This window comes from Apis laboriosa, unplaced genomic scaffold (assembly GCF_014066325.1).
Source record: "Apis laboriosa isolate Shangri-la unplaced genomic scaffold, ASM1406632v1 scaffold13_cov153, whole genome shotgun sequence".
In the NCBI taxonomy this organism is placed as follows: Eukaryota; Metazoa; Arthropoda; class Insecta; order Hymenoptera; family Apidae; genus Apis; species Apis laboriosa.
In genome coordinates this window covers 784,490-800,483 of record NW_025221370.1, presented here as the reverse complement: position 1 = coordinate 800,483, position 15,994 = coordinate 784,490, and the positions used below count along the sequence as shown (strand labels likewise).

General features: G+C 34.4%; 2 protein-coding genes and 1 non-coding gene across 3 annotated transcripts; 2 read left to right on the top strand and 1 right to left on the bottom strand.

Annotated features, from left to right (window-relative positions):
- Nucleotides 1-307: 307 nt before the first annotated feature.
- LOC122720899 (probable ATP-dependent RNA helicase DDX10) lies at nt 308-3,910 on the bottom strand. Its single transcript, XM_043947972.1, has 12 exons — nt 3,672-3,910; nt 3,415-3,606; nt 3,069-3,341; nt 2,789-2,910; nt 2,504-2,705; nt 2,261-2,423; nt 1,994-2,177; nt 1,710-1,886; nt 1,407-1,633; nt 1,130-1,326; nt 653-1,056; nt 308-550 (listed from the first exon to the last, which is right to left on the bottom strand). Exons 1-12 carry the CDS (start codon nt 3,765-3,767, stop codon nt 418-420), a joined length of 2,370 nt encoding a protein of 789 aa, XP_043803907.1. The 5' UTR covers nt 3,768-3,910; the 3' UTR covers nt 308-417.
- A 3,377-nt stretch (nt 3,911-7,287) lies between these two features.
- LOC122720882 (collagen alpha-1(I) chain-like) lies at nt 7,288-14,623 on the top strand. The gene is made up of 17 exons (XM_043947933.1): nt 7,288-7,395; nt 8,053-8,259; nt 8,359-8,675; nt 8,751-9,218; nt 9,310-9,823; nt 9,915-10,156; nt 10,227-10,424; nt 10,501-10,968; nt 11,030-11,074; nt 11,152-11,610; nt 11,701-11,862; nt 11,934-12,095; nt 12,162-12,809; nt 12,879-13,462; nt 13,581-13,792; nt 13,867-14,051; nt 14,133-14,623. Exons 1-17 carry the CDS (start codon nt 7,365-7,367, stop codon nt 14,490-14,492), a joined length of 5,262 nt encoding a protein of 1,753 aa, XP_043803868.1. The 5' UTR covers nt 7,288-7,364; the 3' UTR covers nt 14,493-14,623.
- A 576-nt stretch (nt 14,624-15,199) lies between these two features.
- On the top strand, nt 15,200-15,272 carry Trnav-uac. Its single transcript has one exon. It is a non-coding gene; the product is annotated as a tRNA-Val (tRNA).
- Nucleotides 15,273-15,994: the final 722 nt, after the last annotated feature.

The following is a 15,994-nucleotide window of genomic DNA, read 5'->3' as shown; positions in this document are numbered from 1 at the left end:
CAATTTTTCGTTCCGATTCGTTCAAGAATAATTTGTTCATTTTATTCGAAAGTGAATCAATCAATTATTCTTTTTTTCTTGAATATATTCCTGATTTTTCGCATCTCACAAATAAATATATATCTTTCAAAGCGAGCAAGTCATTTACTTTAATATTAAAATTTTAGTGAGTACCATCTATTCTAAAAGTTATGAATTTTTTTTTTATCATTTCATATATATATATCTTTAATAGTTCTGTTTTAATGATAATTCATTAAACAAATGATTTATAATAAAATATATTAGTAGATTTAATTTATTTTAATTGAATAAAAATATTATAGTTAACAATATTTAATATTATTAACAATATTGTTATTATAGAATATATACAAATTATTAAAATTTTGATCTACATATAATAAGTTAATTATATTAATTCTGTAGAAGTTGTAATGCTAGTTCCTCATACGCTTTTAAATCTGTATTATCTGTTTTAAGAGATGTTTTTTGTTTCTTCTTTTTCTTTTTGCATTCGTTTTGCACTATAAGTTTTCTTTTAAATGGTCTGTAAGTATAAAATTACCAAAGATTAAAATGATGCTAGAAATAAAACAAATATATTTTTGTAGATTAATGTATTTAATATTTTATTTATTAAAATGTGTACCTATGTATTTTATTTTCCTCTTCACTTTCCTCTTCACTTTTCTCTGATTCCGAAATATTTAAAATTTCTTTAGAACTTTCTTGTTGTTTACCATAAATTTTATCTGGGTCTGGTAACCAGGATAAATCTGGATCATTGTGCTCATTATCACTACTATAATCCTTTGTAGCATCTTCAATTTCATTTTCACCATCTGTATCATCTTCTTTTTTCTTGTTAGCTTTTAATTTGCGTTTTTCTTCTCTATGTTTTTCCTTTATTTTTTCTCTGAATCGTTGTTTATCAAATTTATCTTCTTCGCGTAATATTTGTTTAGCTATTTCTATATTAATACCAGAATCTTCTTCATTTTCGTATTGCCTTGCTAATTCGGAAATTTTAACTTTAGAGGGATTTAGTAATTCCTACAAAATAAGATATTATAATTTTATATATACGATTATTATATCTTGATTTTAAAACTAAAGAAAATCGAACCTTTCCCTCTTCATTAAAGATAGTTTTCTTATTTGGTAATATTTTTTTTCGAAGAATTTTTTTAGCAACAGCAGCTTTTGTAACTGCTTTTTTTTTATTTGAAGCTTCATCTTCTTTATCATTGATAGCAACTGGTATGTCATCAAGATTTATATTTTTTCGTTTCACAGTTAATATATCATCGTTATCACTATCATCTATGAAAAAAAGAAATACATATATATATATGTAAAAAAAAAATATATAATTCGACAAATGTCAATAATCATTTTTATACCAAGTGTAAAATCATTTAGATTTATTGTTTGAGATATATTTTTTTGTTCCTTTTCTTTATCATTATGATTATAATATTCAATATTTATTTGTTCATTTATATTGCAATTTATTTCATTATGAGAAATAATTTGTTTATTATCTTCAATATGTTGATTAGTTAATTGTTGTTTTTGTTCCAGTCTTTGAAGAAATCGAATTCTTGGAGGTATAGCTAAACCCAAAGATCTGAAAATACAAATTAATTGCAATAATGAAAAAACGATAGCATTTTAATAATAATTATATATATTTTATATTTTACCTTGAAAATAAATCAGTATTTAATGTATGAACATTAAAAATTTCTTTATCTTTCATTAAAAAGATCGATCTTACATATGCTACAAATGCTCTTTGAGCACTTTCTTTTAATGAAACATCTCGTGCCAATAATGCTTCCATTTTACGTTGTGGAGATTGTAATTTGCTTGGATTGATTCTAAATTATTAATAATTATTTAGATATTTAAATATTTAAATTATAAATATTTAAATATATAAAATATTAATATAAATTATTTATTTAGAAAATAAATTTTAACTTACTGTATCATAGATATTGGTATTTTGCGTTCTTTGAGTTTTTGTACCATTTTTTCTTCAGAAGGTAGCAAAACTAGTAAACATTCACCATTTTGTTGAAATCTTGCTGTTCTACCAGCACGATGTATATATGCATTTACATCTTCTGGACAATCCATTTGTATAACCCAATTTACAGCAGGAAAATCTAAAATTTATTTAAATTATTATATAAACATTAAATTTTAGATTTTCTTAATATTCATATAAAAAAACATTTTTTTTATTTACCTAGTCCGCGAGCAGCAATATCAGTCGCAAATAAAACTGCAAATTGTTTTCTACAAAAAGTTTCATAAATTTCCATTCTTTTAAGTTGATGTAAAGTACCATAAAGTGCCAATAAACTTATACCAGGTCTTAATCGACAAAATATTTCATTTATATATTTTACCTTAAAAGATAATCTTATAATTATTATTAATTTTTTATTAAATCATATATATTAAATATTATGTTATATATTATATATACCTGTTTACAACTAGAAAAAAATATAATAATCTTTTGTTTTAAATGATTCCGTATAAATGACCATAACATCGATATTTTATCTTCTAAAGCACAAACAACATAACTTTGTTGAAGTGTTTCAGGTGTTATATGTTTAGAATGTTCATGTACTGACACATATAAAGGATCTTTTAAACTTAACCTGGCTAAATCTCTTACAGATCTGTTATAAAATAAAACAAATATATATTAATAAATATAATAAAAATAAAGATTATATTTTATTTACTTTTAAAATATATATACTTTGTTTGTGTTGCTGAAAACAAAAGCGTTTGTCGTTTTGGAGGTAAGTTCTCAATAATAGAATTCATAGTTTGCTCAAAACCCATGTCTAAACATCTATCAGCTTCATCTAATACTAACAGCTAGAATTGCAAAAATTAAAATATATATATATATATATATGTTATAATATTAATTATTATTTATTTATATTAATAAATTAATATTTAATTCATATTATATTCATTTATATTATATTCATAAATAACTTATTTATTTGTATATTTGTATATTTATTTACCTGCATATTTATACAATCAAATAAAGGATTTTCATCCATATGTTGTAACAAACGACCAGGAGTACATATAACAATATTACATTGATCCATACGTCTTTTTTCAAATTTTAAATCTTTTCCACCAATAATAAGACCAGCTGAAATATCATGATATTGACCAACTTTTCGTAAAGTTTCATAAATTTGATAAGCAAGTTCTCTGGTTGGTGTAATAATAAGTGCCCCAAGACCATCTAATCTTGTCCACTGTTTGCAATATAATATTTCTAAAACCTTAAAAAATAATTTAAACTTATATTTTTATTGTAAATTAATTTTTTTACATAAATTTAATTAAATTTTTTACTGGAATAAGAAATGCTAAAGTTTTTCCACTGCCAGTTTTTGCTGCTCCTAAAATATCGTTTCCATGCAATGCTAAACCAATACTTTGTCTTTGAATATCTGTCATTTCAAAATAATTATTTTCTGCTAATCCTTTTAAGGTCTTTGACGAAAGTGGAAGATCTGTAAATTTTGTTACCTTTGTTTCATCAATCTGTAAACATGTAAACTTTATGTAAGAACATTATTATAAAATTAAAGAAGAAAATTAAAACTTACAGCATCATATTTTGATTGTAGATTTGCAATTATTTGTGTTTCGGATATTTGTTTCTTTTTTGTTCTATAAATTCTGACTTTCTTTTTCTTTGACATTATATTAATTTTTCTTAAAATACGATGCGATACGAATAAAAGTTTTTTATGAGGTTATGTTTATACGTGATGTATAGTAAAAACACGTGGCAATAACTGGTAGACATTAGTAACTTACTAGTATTTCTTATTAATAAGAAATATGGATGAATACATGAATATCTAAACAGTAATAATATATAATAAATAACATTATATGGATTTATATATTTTTTAAATATATTAAAAAAGAATGTAAAATCAAAATAAACAAAAATAATTATCTAAATTATTAATTTTTTATCTGTAAATTTTAACTCTTAAAACTTTAGAGAAATTTCGCATACCACCTCTTTTCAGATATTTTTTTATCATATAAAATCGAATTTTCTAGCAATGATAATTTTTGTTCAAATTTTGTAATATAAGAATATAATTAAAAAAAAGATGGTATGTTAAAATTTTCTTAAAATTTAATGTGTTTTATACTTATCTTTTACGTATTTACATTTTTAAGTTGTCATTTTTATATTTATTTATATATGTAATATATTTTTCGAATACATCTATAATTCCAAGAATATCTTTTGCAAATTATGTCTCTTCACATTATTCTTTCCGTTTAAATTATAATTAACGTATTGTTTTCCTTCTTTTTTTCATTTTACAAATATTTAACGGAAATATATTTTGTCGATAAGTTAGGCGATAACTGAAAAATTTTGATCAGTGCCATCTCGCGTTTGGATCACCGAAGCTTCGATTTATTATTAGTATAGCAGAATGTGCAAGGAGGTATGCGAAGTCATAGACAAAGAGAATATTATTGTGCGAAAAAGACAGAGAGCATCCCCCACCACTTTGAAAACTTAACATGAAAAATTTATTAATTATTCTTCTTCTACTTAAAATTTCGACACTTTTAAGCTCTCATCTTGAAACTAAAACTCCAGGCAACTTTCTCGTATCAATTTTAACATAAAATTTGTTATAATTAATTGTTTATTAATAATTAACGCATACGTTCCAATATATCGAAGACGCCATATGAAAAATTTATTAATTACTCATATTCTATTCTAAATTTCGCCACTTTTAAGATTGCATTTAAAAACTAGAACTTCAAGGAAATTTCTCCTATCAATTTTGATATCAAATTCTCTTTAGTTAATTATTTATTAAGGATTAACACGTTATATCATATCATACATTCTAATCAAAGACGCTATATGGAAAATTCACTAATTTCTCATTTTCTATATAAAATTTCGGCACGTTTAAATCGCATTTTAAAATTAAAACCCTAGACAAGTTTCTCATATCAATTTTAACGTAAAATTTTTTTCCATTAATTATTTATTAAAGATTATTTTGAAGTCTCAGTTTCAAATCCCCACTATGTAATAAACACTTAAATTATCTATTTAAAAAATAACAAAATTATAAATAAAATTTATATATGAATATACAGAAGGAAATTACGTTTCAAATGCATATAATCATATTTAGGAATAAATCCTATATTGATAAAAAATTAATTAAAAAAATCTAATATCTAGTAATATAAATAATATCGGCATTCGATGTGAGAAATTAATTGTTAATAAATAATTAATGCAAAAGAATTTTACGTTAAAATTGATATAAAAAATTATCTAGGCTTCTAATTTTAGAATGCGATCTTAAACGTGCCGAAATTTTATATACAAAATGAGAAATTAATGAATTTTCCATATGGCGTCTTTGATTAGAACGTATGATATGATATAATGTCTTAATCCTTAATAAATAATTAATCAAAGAGAATTTGATATTAAAATTGATACGAGAAATTTCCTTGAAGTTCTAACTTTTAGATGCAATCTTAAAAGTATCGAAATTTAGAATAGAATATGAATAATTAACAAATTTTCCTTATGGCGTCTTCGATATATTGGAACGCGTTAAATATTGCGTTAATTATTAATAAATAATTAATTACAAAAAATTTTATGTTAAAATTGATACGAGAAAGTTGCCTAGAGTTCTAGTTTCAAAATGAGAGCTTAAAAGTGTCGAAATTTTAAGTAGAAGAAGAATAATTAATAAATTTTCCATGTTAAGTTTTCAAAGTGGTGGGGGATACTCTCTGTCTTTCTCGCGCAATGGTAGTTCCTTGTCTACGACTTAACATACCTCCTTGCACATTCTGCTATGCCAATAACAAATAGAAGCTTCGGTGATCCAAACGCGAGATGGCACTGATCAAAATTTTTCACTCGTCACCTAACTTACCGGCAAAGTATATTTCCGTTAAATGTTTGTAAGATGAAAGAAAGGAGGAAAACAATTATACAATTATAAAACGTTAATTACAATTTAGACGGAAACGATAGTGTGAAGAGACATAATATGCAAATGATATTTTTAAAGTTATAAATGTACTTGGAAAATATACTACACATGTTATATATGTAAGTAAATGTATCAATATATACATAATATATTGTTTCTTTGTTATAAACGTACGATTAAAATTAGCTTTCGATTGCAAATAAATTAGACACATTTTTAACAATAATTACCCATTTATCGCACGTTTATTTAGATACTTCAATCATGTTATAAATTGAGGAATGGTTATTCTATCGTATATATAAAAATATATACAATCTAGAACACAAATGAACGAAAGATCTATCATTAGTAAGTAAAAAAATAAAAAAACTCTTTTACTTTTCGTTTAAATTCATCTTAATTTATATACATATTTTGATATTACAAATATTGATTTACATTCGAAGCGAATAGAGAACTCTTGCAAAGTGATTTAAGTCGGGAAGTAATTAATCAAAAGTATCGAGGAAGTAATTAATTGAAACTTTCATACTTAAACGATGATCACATTCGCTCGCGGAACAATTAAAAATACTTAGCCCGAATTTATCGGTATATTTTTTAACATCCATCCGTTTTTTTCCTACTCGTATACATTAAATACATTATATAACAATACAATATTTTCCAGAAATGAACAGAAAATCGCACGTGTATACGTATCGATCTACTTGTGCGTGCGTGAGAGAATTTCACTCCCATAAAAAAAAGAAAAAAATGCATTTATCTCGATGACGAGAAGATCTCTACTCCGTATTATATTCTCAATGTGCCACGTGTTATCTGAATCAGTGTCAATAGAGGAGATGCTGGATCGTCGTTAAAAGTCACATGTGTGGAATGCATGTGCATCGTCGCATCGGCGTTTACGAGAAAGAAAGGCGGGGAGACTGAGTATTAGAAAGGAGGGGTCGAAGTAGAAGAAGAGGAGGAAACGCGACTGAAAGGGTGACTGCATTGTGCACGACGATTACATTCGGATAAATTTCTCGCTCCTTCTCGAGTTCGTCTACGATCTATCGGTTGGTCGTGCATCTTGCACCTCGTTAATAGTAGTGCGCCTCCTTTTTTTACAGTGATCTGTATCAGAAGAAGTTCCCTGTGAAAATCATGATTTGACGAAGAAAGGGTAGCATGCGGCGAGACCACGTGAAGCAGCAATGGAGAACACTGCGATTGCCTCGCAAAATCCACTCCGTTTCTTGGCCAGTTTGTTTTCTCGTAATACTAGGTTTATACCCGATGATAGCCGATATTATCTTACAGGATATGGGTAAATCTATCATTATTGCTTTTTTTAATTTTTTCCTTTCCTTTTAATTCAATTATCCCGATAATTATACGCGTTTCTGCTTTACATTATTCGATCGTTTAAGATCCAAGTTATACGGGTTAAACTGTTTTATGTATATGTGATATGCATTCTACAATTCCATGTAACGACACGTTACGTTTGTCTTACGACTACTTTGTCTTTTTAAGTGATCCCTATTACATTAATTGAGCCACTGTCCATAGCATGCAAAACTGCTTGTTCTACTCTGGAAAAGAGGACTTCTTAATGAAACTGGTTTAAACGTTCGGCGTAACGCGATGAGTTACGTCTTTTGGGTTCAAGGGTTATTGGGTTTCCAGAGGTTATTGGGTTGTTCGTTGTACCATCATTTTAAATTTATGCTTATTTAATTACATCTCGTTTTTTTTATAAAATCTTTTGTAAGCTTTTAAAGATTTATGGCCTTCTGGAATGTAATTTTTTTATGATTAAATTAATTGTCAAAGTTTTTAGATTGAACATTTAATTATGGAAATATTCGTAGAATTTTTATAAAGAAATATTTTTGAGACGTCATTTTTTTCTTTCTTTTATCGTATTTTACCATATCACGATAAGCTGGCCTGAATTACGAATTATTTCTTATAATTTCAGAAAAGGATATCGTGGATCTGGTTGACGGTATTGGAATGCAACAAGAGCGCATCGGAGTGACAATAACCCAAAATCGTTGTCACAGAAATGACACGATCGCGTACGACATCGCGGAAAGCGCGCTACTCACGATCGATACGAACACCCTGTTCCCCACTGGTATACCACGCGATTTTTCCATTTTGGTCGTTGCCAAGCCAAAAATCGGTAAGTAAATCCTTCGATTTACCAATCGATTCGTATACGCGTATAATTTTTAACGATCCTATCCTTAATAAAACGTTTATTTAACGATCGCAAAATTAGGATATCCAGTTGCCACGCTGTTTGCCATCTACAACGACAGTGGTGAGGAACAGTTGGTGTTATCATTGGGCAATGACGTCATTCTTTACTATAGCACAACTCCGGATGACAAAGGCAAGGCAATATCGTTCGGGATTGATATTTCCGATGGCAAATGGCACCGTTTAGGAATCAGTATTAAAGGGAACACCGTCACTCTGATTCTTGACTGTGCTCGGCAAATTTCGAAAGAGCTGCGAAGAAACCTTGACGAAAGGATCGACATCAATGGCATCGTAATCATTGGCCAACAGATCGTGGATGGCAATATGTATTTGGTCGGTGAAGAAACACTCATTCATCGTTTAATTTGCATATTTATTGTAAATATTATTTTTTTCAATCTTTTACAGGGTGGCTTGGAGATGCTGAAGATTGCCCCGATCCCGGATGCGGCTTACGAAATCTGCACGATTTTCGCGGCTGACTGTAAGAATCATACGAGACATAGATTCACGACCACGCGTAATAATAATCCCACGATTCGTACCACTTATTACGAGGACGCGAGTCAAACAATCCGAAGTTCCAGCTACGCGGGTGAAGCATTCTCAACTACTAGATCGTATTACGAAACAAATTACAATAATTTAAACTCGTCTCAAAATTATGGCAGAATATCGTCTACGATATCTAAACTAAATGTTTCGTATAACGAAGAAAGTGAGAATCTAAAGAAGACGGATGAAGAGAAGGAAGAGAACGGAAGCGAGGAAGAGAACTCATGGATCGAAGATAACGACGATTATAATTACAGGCCTGTGAATAAGTCATACGCTTCGAGATCAACCACGGACACTCATCTTCGTAATCAAAGTGCTGTGAGTTGATCGTTTGTTGTTAATTAAAAAAAAAAAAAAAAAGAAAAGAAAAGAAAAAATAATATGGAATAAATTTTCATTAATTTTCTAGATGTTTTCCAACAACATTGACGGAACAACGATAGATCGTTACGAAACGACACCTGCACAAATTCCTGAAATTTCCGATAATTTAATCGGAAAAATTCGGGACGGATTGAAATATACGGAGTCTTCTTCGGAAGGATCGTACTACGGCTCGAGTTATTATAATAGCAGGGGTCCACCTGGACCACGAGGATTTCCAGGACCACCAGGTGTGGCCGGGCCGTCCGGTAAAAAAGGGGAGCCGGGAAGAGATGGGTTGGCAGGTTTACCCGGTGTACCTGGTTCACCGGGAAACGTGTTCATAATACCGACATTGAATCAGCAAGGTAACGAGAAGGGACCGGATGCTCAGATGGAAGCTTTGAGGCAAATGCTTTCGCAGCATATGATAGCTATGAGGGGTAGCGAGGGTCCTATGGGCCTGACGGGTATCTCTGGGCCCGAAGGACCTCCAGGACCTCAAGGCCAGAAAGGAGAACCTGGCGAAATTGGCGAGCCTGGCCCTCGTGGAGAAAGAGGTCAGTTTAAACACCTCAAGTAATTATATATCAGAATAAATTATTTAGATAAAACAGAGTACATTGAAAAATTATATATATTTGTATATAGGTATTCCTGGAAATACTGGTAGGGAGGGTAGACGAGGTCGACCTGGTAGAGACGGGGAACGAGGTTTAAGCGGAGTACCGGGGATGAAAGGAGAGCAAGGTGTACCTGGATTGCCTGGATTGCCAGGAGATAAAGGGGAAAGAGGAGCTGTGGGTGCTACCGGGGAACAAGGTTTGCCAGGTCACGAGGGAATGCAGGGTGACGATGGTCCACCAGGTTTGCCAGGTTTACCCGGTGAAATGGTAACGAGCATATTAATATTATAAAGTGACAGAATCGTATAAACGCAAAGATTAATTGAAATCGTTTTAGGGTCCAAGAGGATTTATAGGGCCACGAGGTTTTCCCGGATTACCAGGAAATCCTGGTATTCCTGGAACCGAAGGTCCGCCAGGAGCAAAGGGCAATACTGGACCACCTGGTCCTCCAGGCTCACCAGGCTCTCCGGGTCCAATCGGAGCTGTAGGTCCACCAGGACCTCAAGGTCTTCTGGGCCCGACTGGTTTAGTGGTAAATCTCTTTGGAGATATAATATGTTCCCTTAATTATTTAAATCCTATTAACATAAGTTACAATATGTTATTAGGGGCCACAAGGAAAGCCTGGAATTCCTGGTCTGTCAGGAGCAGACGGATCGCCTGGTCATCCTGGAAATCCAGGCATTCCTGGGACGAAGGGTGAACAAGGTCTGCAGGGTCCGCAGGGTCCGATAGGTTTTCCAGGAGTTCGCGGTATTAAAGGTGACGAAGGAAAACGTGGATCGCCCGGCGAACGCGGAGAAAAAGGTGAAAAGGGTGTGGAAGGGGAGAAAGGTGACGTTGGCGCGAAAGGGGAGCCTGGATTATCAGGTCCGCAAGGAATTCCTGGACTGGAAGGTCTGGAAGGGCCTAAAGGTTTTGAAGGGCCGCGTGGTGAAAGTGGACTGATTGGACCGCCAGGTGAGAAAGGAAAAACTGGTCCCCCAGGTTTTGTTGGATATCCAGGAAATCCTGGGGAGAAAGGTGATAAAGGTCAACTTGGAAGAGAAGGTCCTAATGGAGATAAAGGAGAAAGGGTAAAAAAGAGAATACGACACGTAATAAATAATTACAATACAACGAAATTTATTATTTTAGGGTACTAATGGCGCACAAGGGGAACGTGGTGAACCAGGTCCCAGAGTACGTAAAAAAATATATTTACAAAAGATCAAATATACATAAATTGTTATAATTCATTGTGTCTATTCTTCGCGAAGGGATTTAGAGGTGCTCGTGGTAGAAGAGGAGCTGAAGGATTGCCAGGACCGAAGGGTGACACTGGACAACCAGGCCCCCAAGGATTGCAAGGAGAACCTGGCCCACCAGGCATCGAAGGACCTCGTGGATTTGTAGGAGCTCCTGGCCAAATTGGTCTCAATGGAAAAGATGGTATTCTTGGTCCTCCTGGAGAACGAGGGCCAGTGGGAGATTCTGGACCGCCAGGTCCTCCAGGCGCGCCTGGCGTTATTGGGCCGCAGGGACCGGCTGGTGAACCAGGCCAACCAGGAGAACCTGGAAGTCCAGGAAATCCAGGAGTACCTGGAGAATTAGGTCCGCCAGGGCAGCAAGGAAAAGAAGGACCACAAGGACCGCCTGGTCTTCCTGGAAAAGAGGGTCTACCAGGTCCTGGTGGCTTACCAGGATTTCCTGGCGAACGAGGGCTAAGTGGTTTACCGGTTCATTTTTAATTATGTTAAAAAGTTTTATTGCTAAAATTGAACTTATAGAATATCGTGTTTATAAATTTAATTCGTTTTTCGAAACAGGGAATGCCAGGTATAAAAGGAGAGATAGGACCACCGGGTCTTCCGGGTCCATCAGGCGATAAAGGCGTTCAAGGTGAACCTGGAAAAGATGGTGAACCTGGTCCTCAGGGAAGCCAAGGATCAAAAGGACCTCCTGGACCAATTGGTTTAAAAGGAGACAGGGTATATATACGATGACACAACATGAATAAACTACAAGATTTGTAAAATAAAACAATTTATAAATAATTTAGGGTGAATCTGGACCGATCGGTCCTATTGGACGAGATGGCTTACCAGGGCAACGTGGCTTGCCAGGTTCTCCTGGTCCTGTTGGGGTTCCAGGAGAAGACGGTGACAAAGGAGATATTGGACCACCCGGGGAAAAAGGATTTAAAGGATCTCAAGGGGAAACGGTAAGTACAACTTCCAATTCTAAAGACTAATTTAACGCAATCTTTTTTGCTTTCCATTCTTCATAGGGTCCTTCAGGACCAATTGGCATACAGGGAATTCGCGGAGAACCTGGGGCTATCGGTTTGCCAGGTGAGAAAGGGCCACCAGGAGAAATTGGAAGACAAGGAGCAAAAGGGGAAGATGGTCCTGTTGGAGCATCAGGACCTCCTGGTCCTGTAGGACCGCAAGGATTGCCCGGTTCACAAGGATTAAAAGGAGAAATGGGGGATACGGGATTAGTTGGCCCCGTAGGACCCGCGGGAAGTCCAGGTGTACAAGGTCCAAGGGGTCCTAAGGGAAGCGAAGGTTTGCAAGGTCCCTCAGGGCCGGAAGGTCTTCAAGGACAAAAGGGAGAAGCTGGAGCACCAGGATTACCAGGCTCGATAGGTCCAGAAGGAAAACCAGGTGAAAGAGGTCCTCCAGGTCCGAAAGGAGAAGAAGGAAAGAGTGGTCCTCCAGGGCCGCCCGGTGAACGCGGTATAAATGGTCCGGAGGGACCAAAGGGTAATGCAGGACCTCCTGGTTTCCCTGGATCACCGGGAGAACCGGGTTTAATTGGTGTGAAAGGGGATTCTGGAAAAGACGGTGAGGATGGCAAAGCTGGAGATCCTGGACCACCGGGAGAGATTGGGCCTCCAGGAAAAGAGGGTCTACCTGGCCCTCCTGGAAAACAAGTATAAAATTATACGATTATCTATAAGTAATAATCGATATTCAAAATCATGATCACATAAATGATTTAGGGATCTGAGGGACCAGCGGGAGTGCAAGGAAGTCCGGGTTCGCCAGGAGAGAAAGGAGACATGGGTCCTCCTGGTGCACAGGGAAGTCCGGGATCTATAGGGCCTCAAGGTCTTCCTGGGCCATTTGGTTTGCCAGGTGTAAGAGGGCTTCCAGGGCTTGCTGGAGAAAATGGTCCCCCCGGGATGGCAGGAGCCATTGGCGCCCCAGGAAAAGTTGGACCGATTGGGCCCAAGGGTCCAAAGGGTGACAGAGGTAAACGAGGACTCAAAGGACATCGAGGCGAATTAGGAGATGCTGGTATGAAGGGAGAAGAGGGGGAGAAGGGGGAACAAGGACCACGAGGCGTTCCGGGCTCCGAAGGTCCCAAGGGTAACCAGGGGCCACCAGGTTCGATAGGGTTCAAGGGAAACGATGGACCTCCAGGACTTCCTGGAATAGAGGGACTGGTAGGACCCAAAGGTAGTGCTGGAAACGATGGGCCAAAAGGTGAAACTGGTCCTCCGGGTCCTCCAGGTCCTCCTGGACCACCCGCTGAGCAACCAATGATTCCTCCGGAACTGTTGTTCACGAAAGAACAACTTTTGCGTAGGAGACGCGATATTTCGACAGAAACGTAAAGCAAAATCAAATCATTTTTCAATATCTAAAATGTTTAAAAATGTTACTGCAATATCGTAAATGTTATAAATAAATATTTTTAGGGAAAATAAGGATGAAGAGGAGAAAAATTCGGAAAGTTTGAACAAAGATGATCACGTTGAAGAGGAATTAGGTCCCAAATTCTTGGATATGTACAGTTCTATATACGCTATGAGGCAAGAATTGGATCGAATACGTAAACCAATTGGAAGTAGAGAAAATCCTGCGAGAACTTGTAAGGATCTGTTTTACGGCCATCCCCATTTCCACGATGGTTGGTATTTTTCTGAAGATTTTTTTATCGTATCGATCGTTTGAAAACTTACGAAATTGTGTTGTGAAAAATAGGTTGGTACTGGATCGATCCAAATTTAGGAATGGCGGACGATTCTGTATACGTTTATTGTAATATGACGAATATGGGCGAAACGTGCGTGTATCCAGATATTCATACGAGTCAAATGCCAAATATACCATGGAGAAAGGAAAATAATAAAACTGATTGGTATTCGAATTTACGCGGGGGATTTAAAGTAAGTTTTGCATTTACTTAATCGTATTCTTATTCGTTATAAAAAATAATTTTAAGAGAGAGAAATTACGTGTTGTCATAGATTACATACGAAGCTATTGGAGTAGTGCAATTAAATTTTCTGCGTTTACTGAGTCAAGAAGCTTATCAAAATTTCACTTACACTTGCATTAACAGTGTTGCCTGGTACAATATTTTGAATTTTAACTATAATTCCTCCATACGACTGCTTGGTGCGAACGAGGATGAATTTTCATACACCGGTATCAAGCCACAAATCGTAATGGACAATTGCAAAACGCGTAAGAACAAAGGTGAAACGGTGCTCTTAATTCAGAGTAAAAAATTGCAACAGTTACCATTGGTGGATTTTTATCCTATCGATTATGGATTACCTCATCAGGCGTTTGGTTTCACGGTTGGCCCAATTTGTTTCAAATAAATCAAATCATTTTTTAACTTTAATTGGCAAGACTGAAGCGCGATTGTATATTATACGATAATTGTTTTTTCGTTATCTTGTCTTCCGGATGTTCTAACACGTTGCCGTAATTAGCAGATAATTTATTAATCATCTCAATTTATTTTTTTAATGCATGTATTTTTTACTAAGGTGTACAATATTGAGAACGTTTATTCGTCTTATCACGTACTTACTTACATCAAGTACCATTATTTCTTCTTCGACTATAGATGTTCGAAAAAATAGAAGAACGAAACTTAAATAGAAAATAAGAGAGTTAACATTGTTATTTATATGATATATACTATTAATACTGTAATCACTGCCATGAGTACGTGATGTATATTTTCTCATGTTTATAAATAAAACGCAATAACATACATACGAGATTCTTTTCAATTGAATTGAAATAATGAATATAAATCATTTCAAGATATTTTTCACTTTTATCAGTTTCTATTTTAAGCGTATATTACGTAATCACTTTATATACACGAGTGAATGGTGTATCACATTATGACTAGTAACATTTACTTGAATCATATAATAATATCTTTTTTTGTTCGTTATTTTCCTTTATATTTCTGAAATTAAATATATTATCGATAATTAATATAGAATAATATTCATCGAAATGAATAAATATTGCAATTGATTTACGATACGATAGAAAACACGTTCACACAGGTTCCGTGGTGTAGCGGTTATCACGTCTGCTTTACACGCAGAAGGTCGCCGGTTCGATCCCGGCCGGAACCATTATTTTTTTTTATTTTCCGTTTTCACGTGAAAATTTTTCAACTTCATTATTTTCCAACTTTTTCACGAACAATTTAAACAATTAACACTTAAAACAAGCACAATTTTTTTTTCACCGTGCACATTTTCCTAAAAATATTATCTCATCGTTGTAATACAACGTAAATGCTTGTAATACTGAAAAATTATATAAAATTATAAAAAAGATAAATTTAAACGAAAAAAATATGCACAAGTGAAGTTTAGAATAGACAAGAAAAGCGATTGATAACTTGATTCTTAAAGTATCCCATCTCACAAAGCAAGTAAAAAATGACACGTTTTATTCGCACCACGTTACTATCGAATCCCCACGCGTCATTTGCTCGTCTCGTCGTAACAGAGTGAATTAACTTGTCAGCGGAGGCTTACCAGGAACGAAACTCTGCAGGAGTTTGGTTGGATGTTACGCGAGCCATATCGATTCGCATCTGAGAAGGGCTGAAGATAGCGAGAAGTGATTCGGGAGTAGAAGGGATCGTAGGAATTCGCGAGAATAGCGGTATATGCGTGGCGAACCGTGAGAAAAGGCAGGTGGTATCTTGTCGTGGTGGTCGGCGGTTCACACTTTCAGCTCGTTCTTTTCTGGTGACAAGAAAACCAAAGTGACGGTACAGGGCCGCTTTTATCGTGGCCCTTTTCCTCTTTTTTCTTTTTCGCTTCGAATCGAACGCTTGCTGCTT

Coding starts and splice junctions, on each gene's coding strand:
- LOC122720899 (XM_043947972.1), bottom strand. CDS start 3,767: ATGTCAAAGAAAAAGAAAGTCAGAATTTATAGAACAAAAAAGAAACAA. Junction 2,424..2,503: donor TTTTTTCTAGTTGTAAACAG/GTATATATAATA, acceptor TTATCTTTTAAG/GTAAAATATATAAATGAAAT. Junction 551..652: donor GAGGAAAATAAAATACATAG/GTACACATTTTA, acceptor TTATACTTACAG/ACCATTTAAAAGAAAACTTA.
- LOC122720882 (XM_043947933.1), top strand. CDS start 7,365: ATGATAGCCGATATTATCTTACAGGATATGG. Junction 11,611..11,700: donor GAGGGCTAAGTGGTTTACCG/GTTCATTTTTAA, acceptor TTTTCGAAACAG/GGAATGCCAGGTATAAAAGG. Junction 13,793..13,866: donor CCATCCCCATTTCCACGATG/GTTGGTATTTTT, acceptor TGTGAAAAATAG/GTTGGTACTGGATCGATCCA.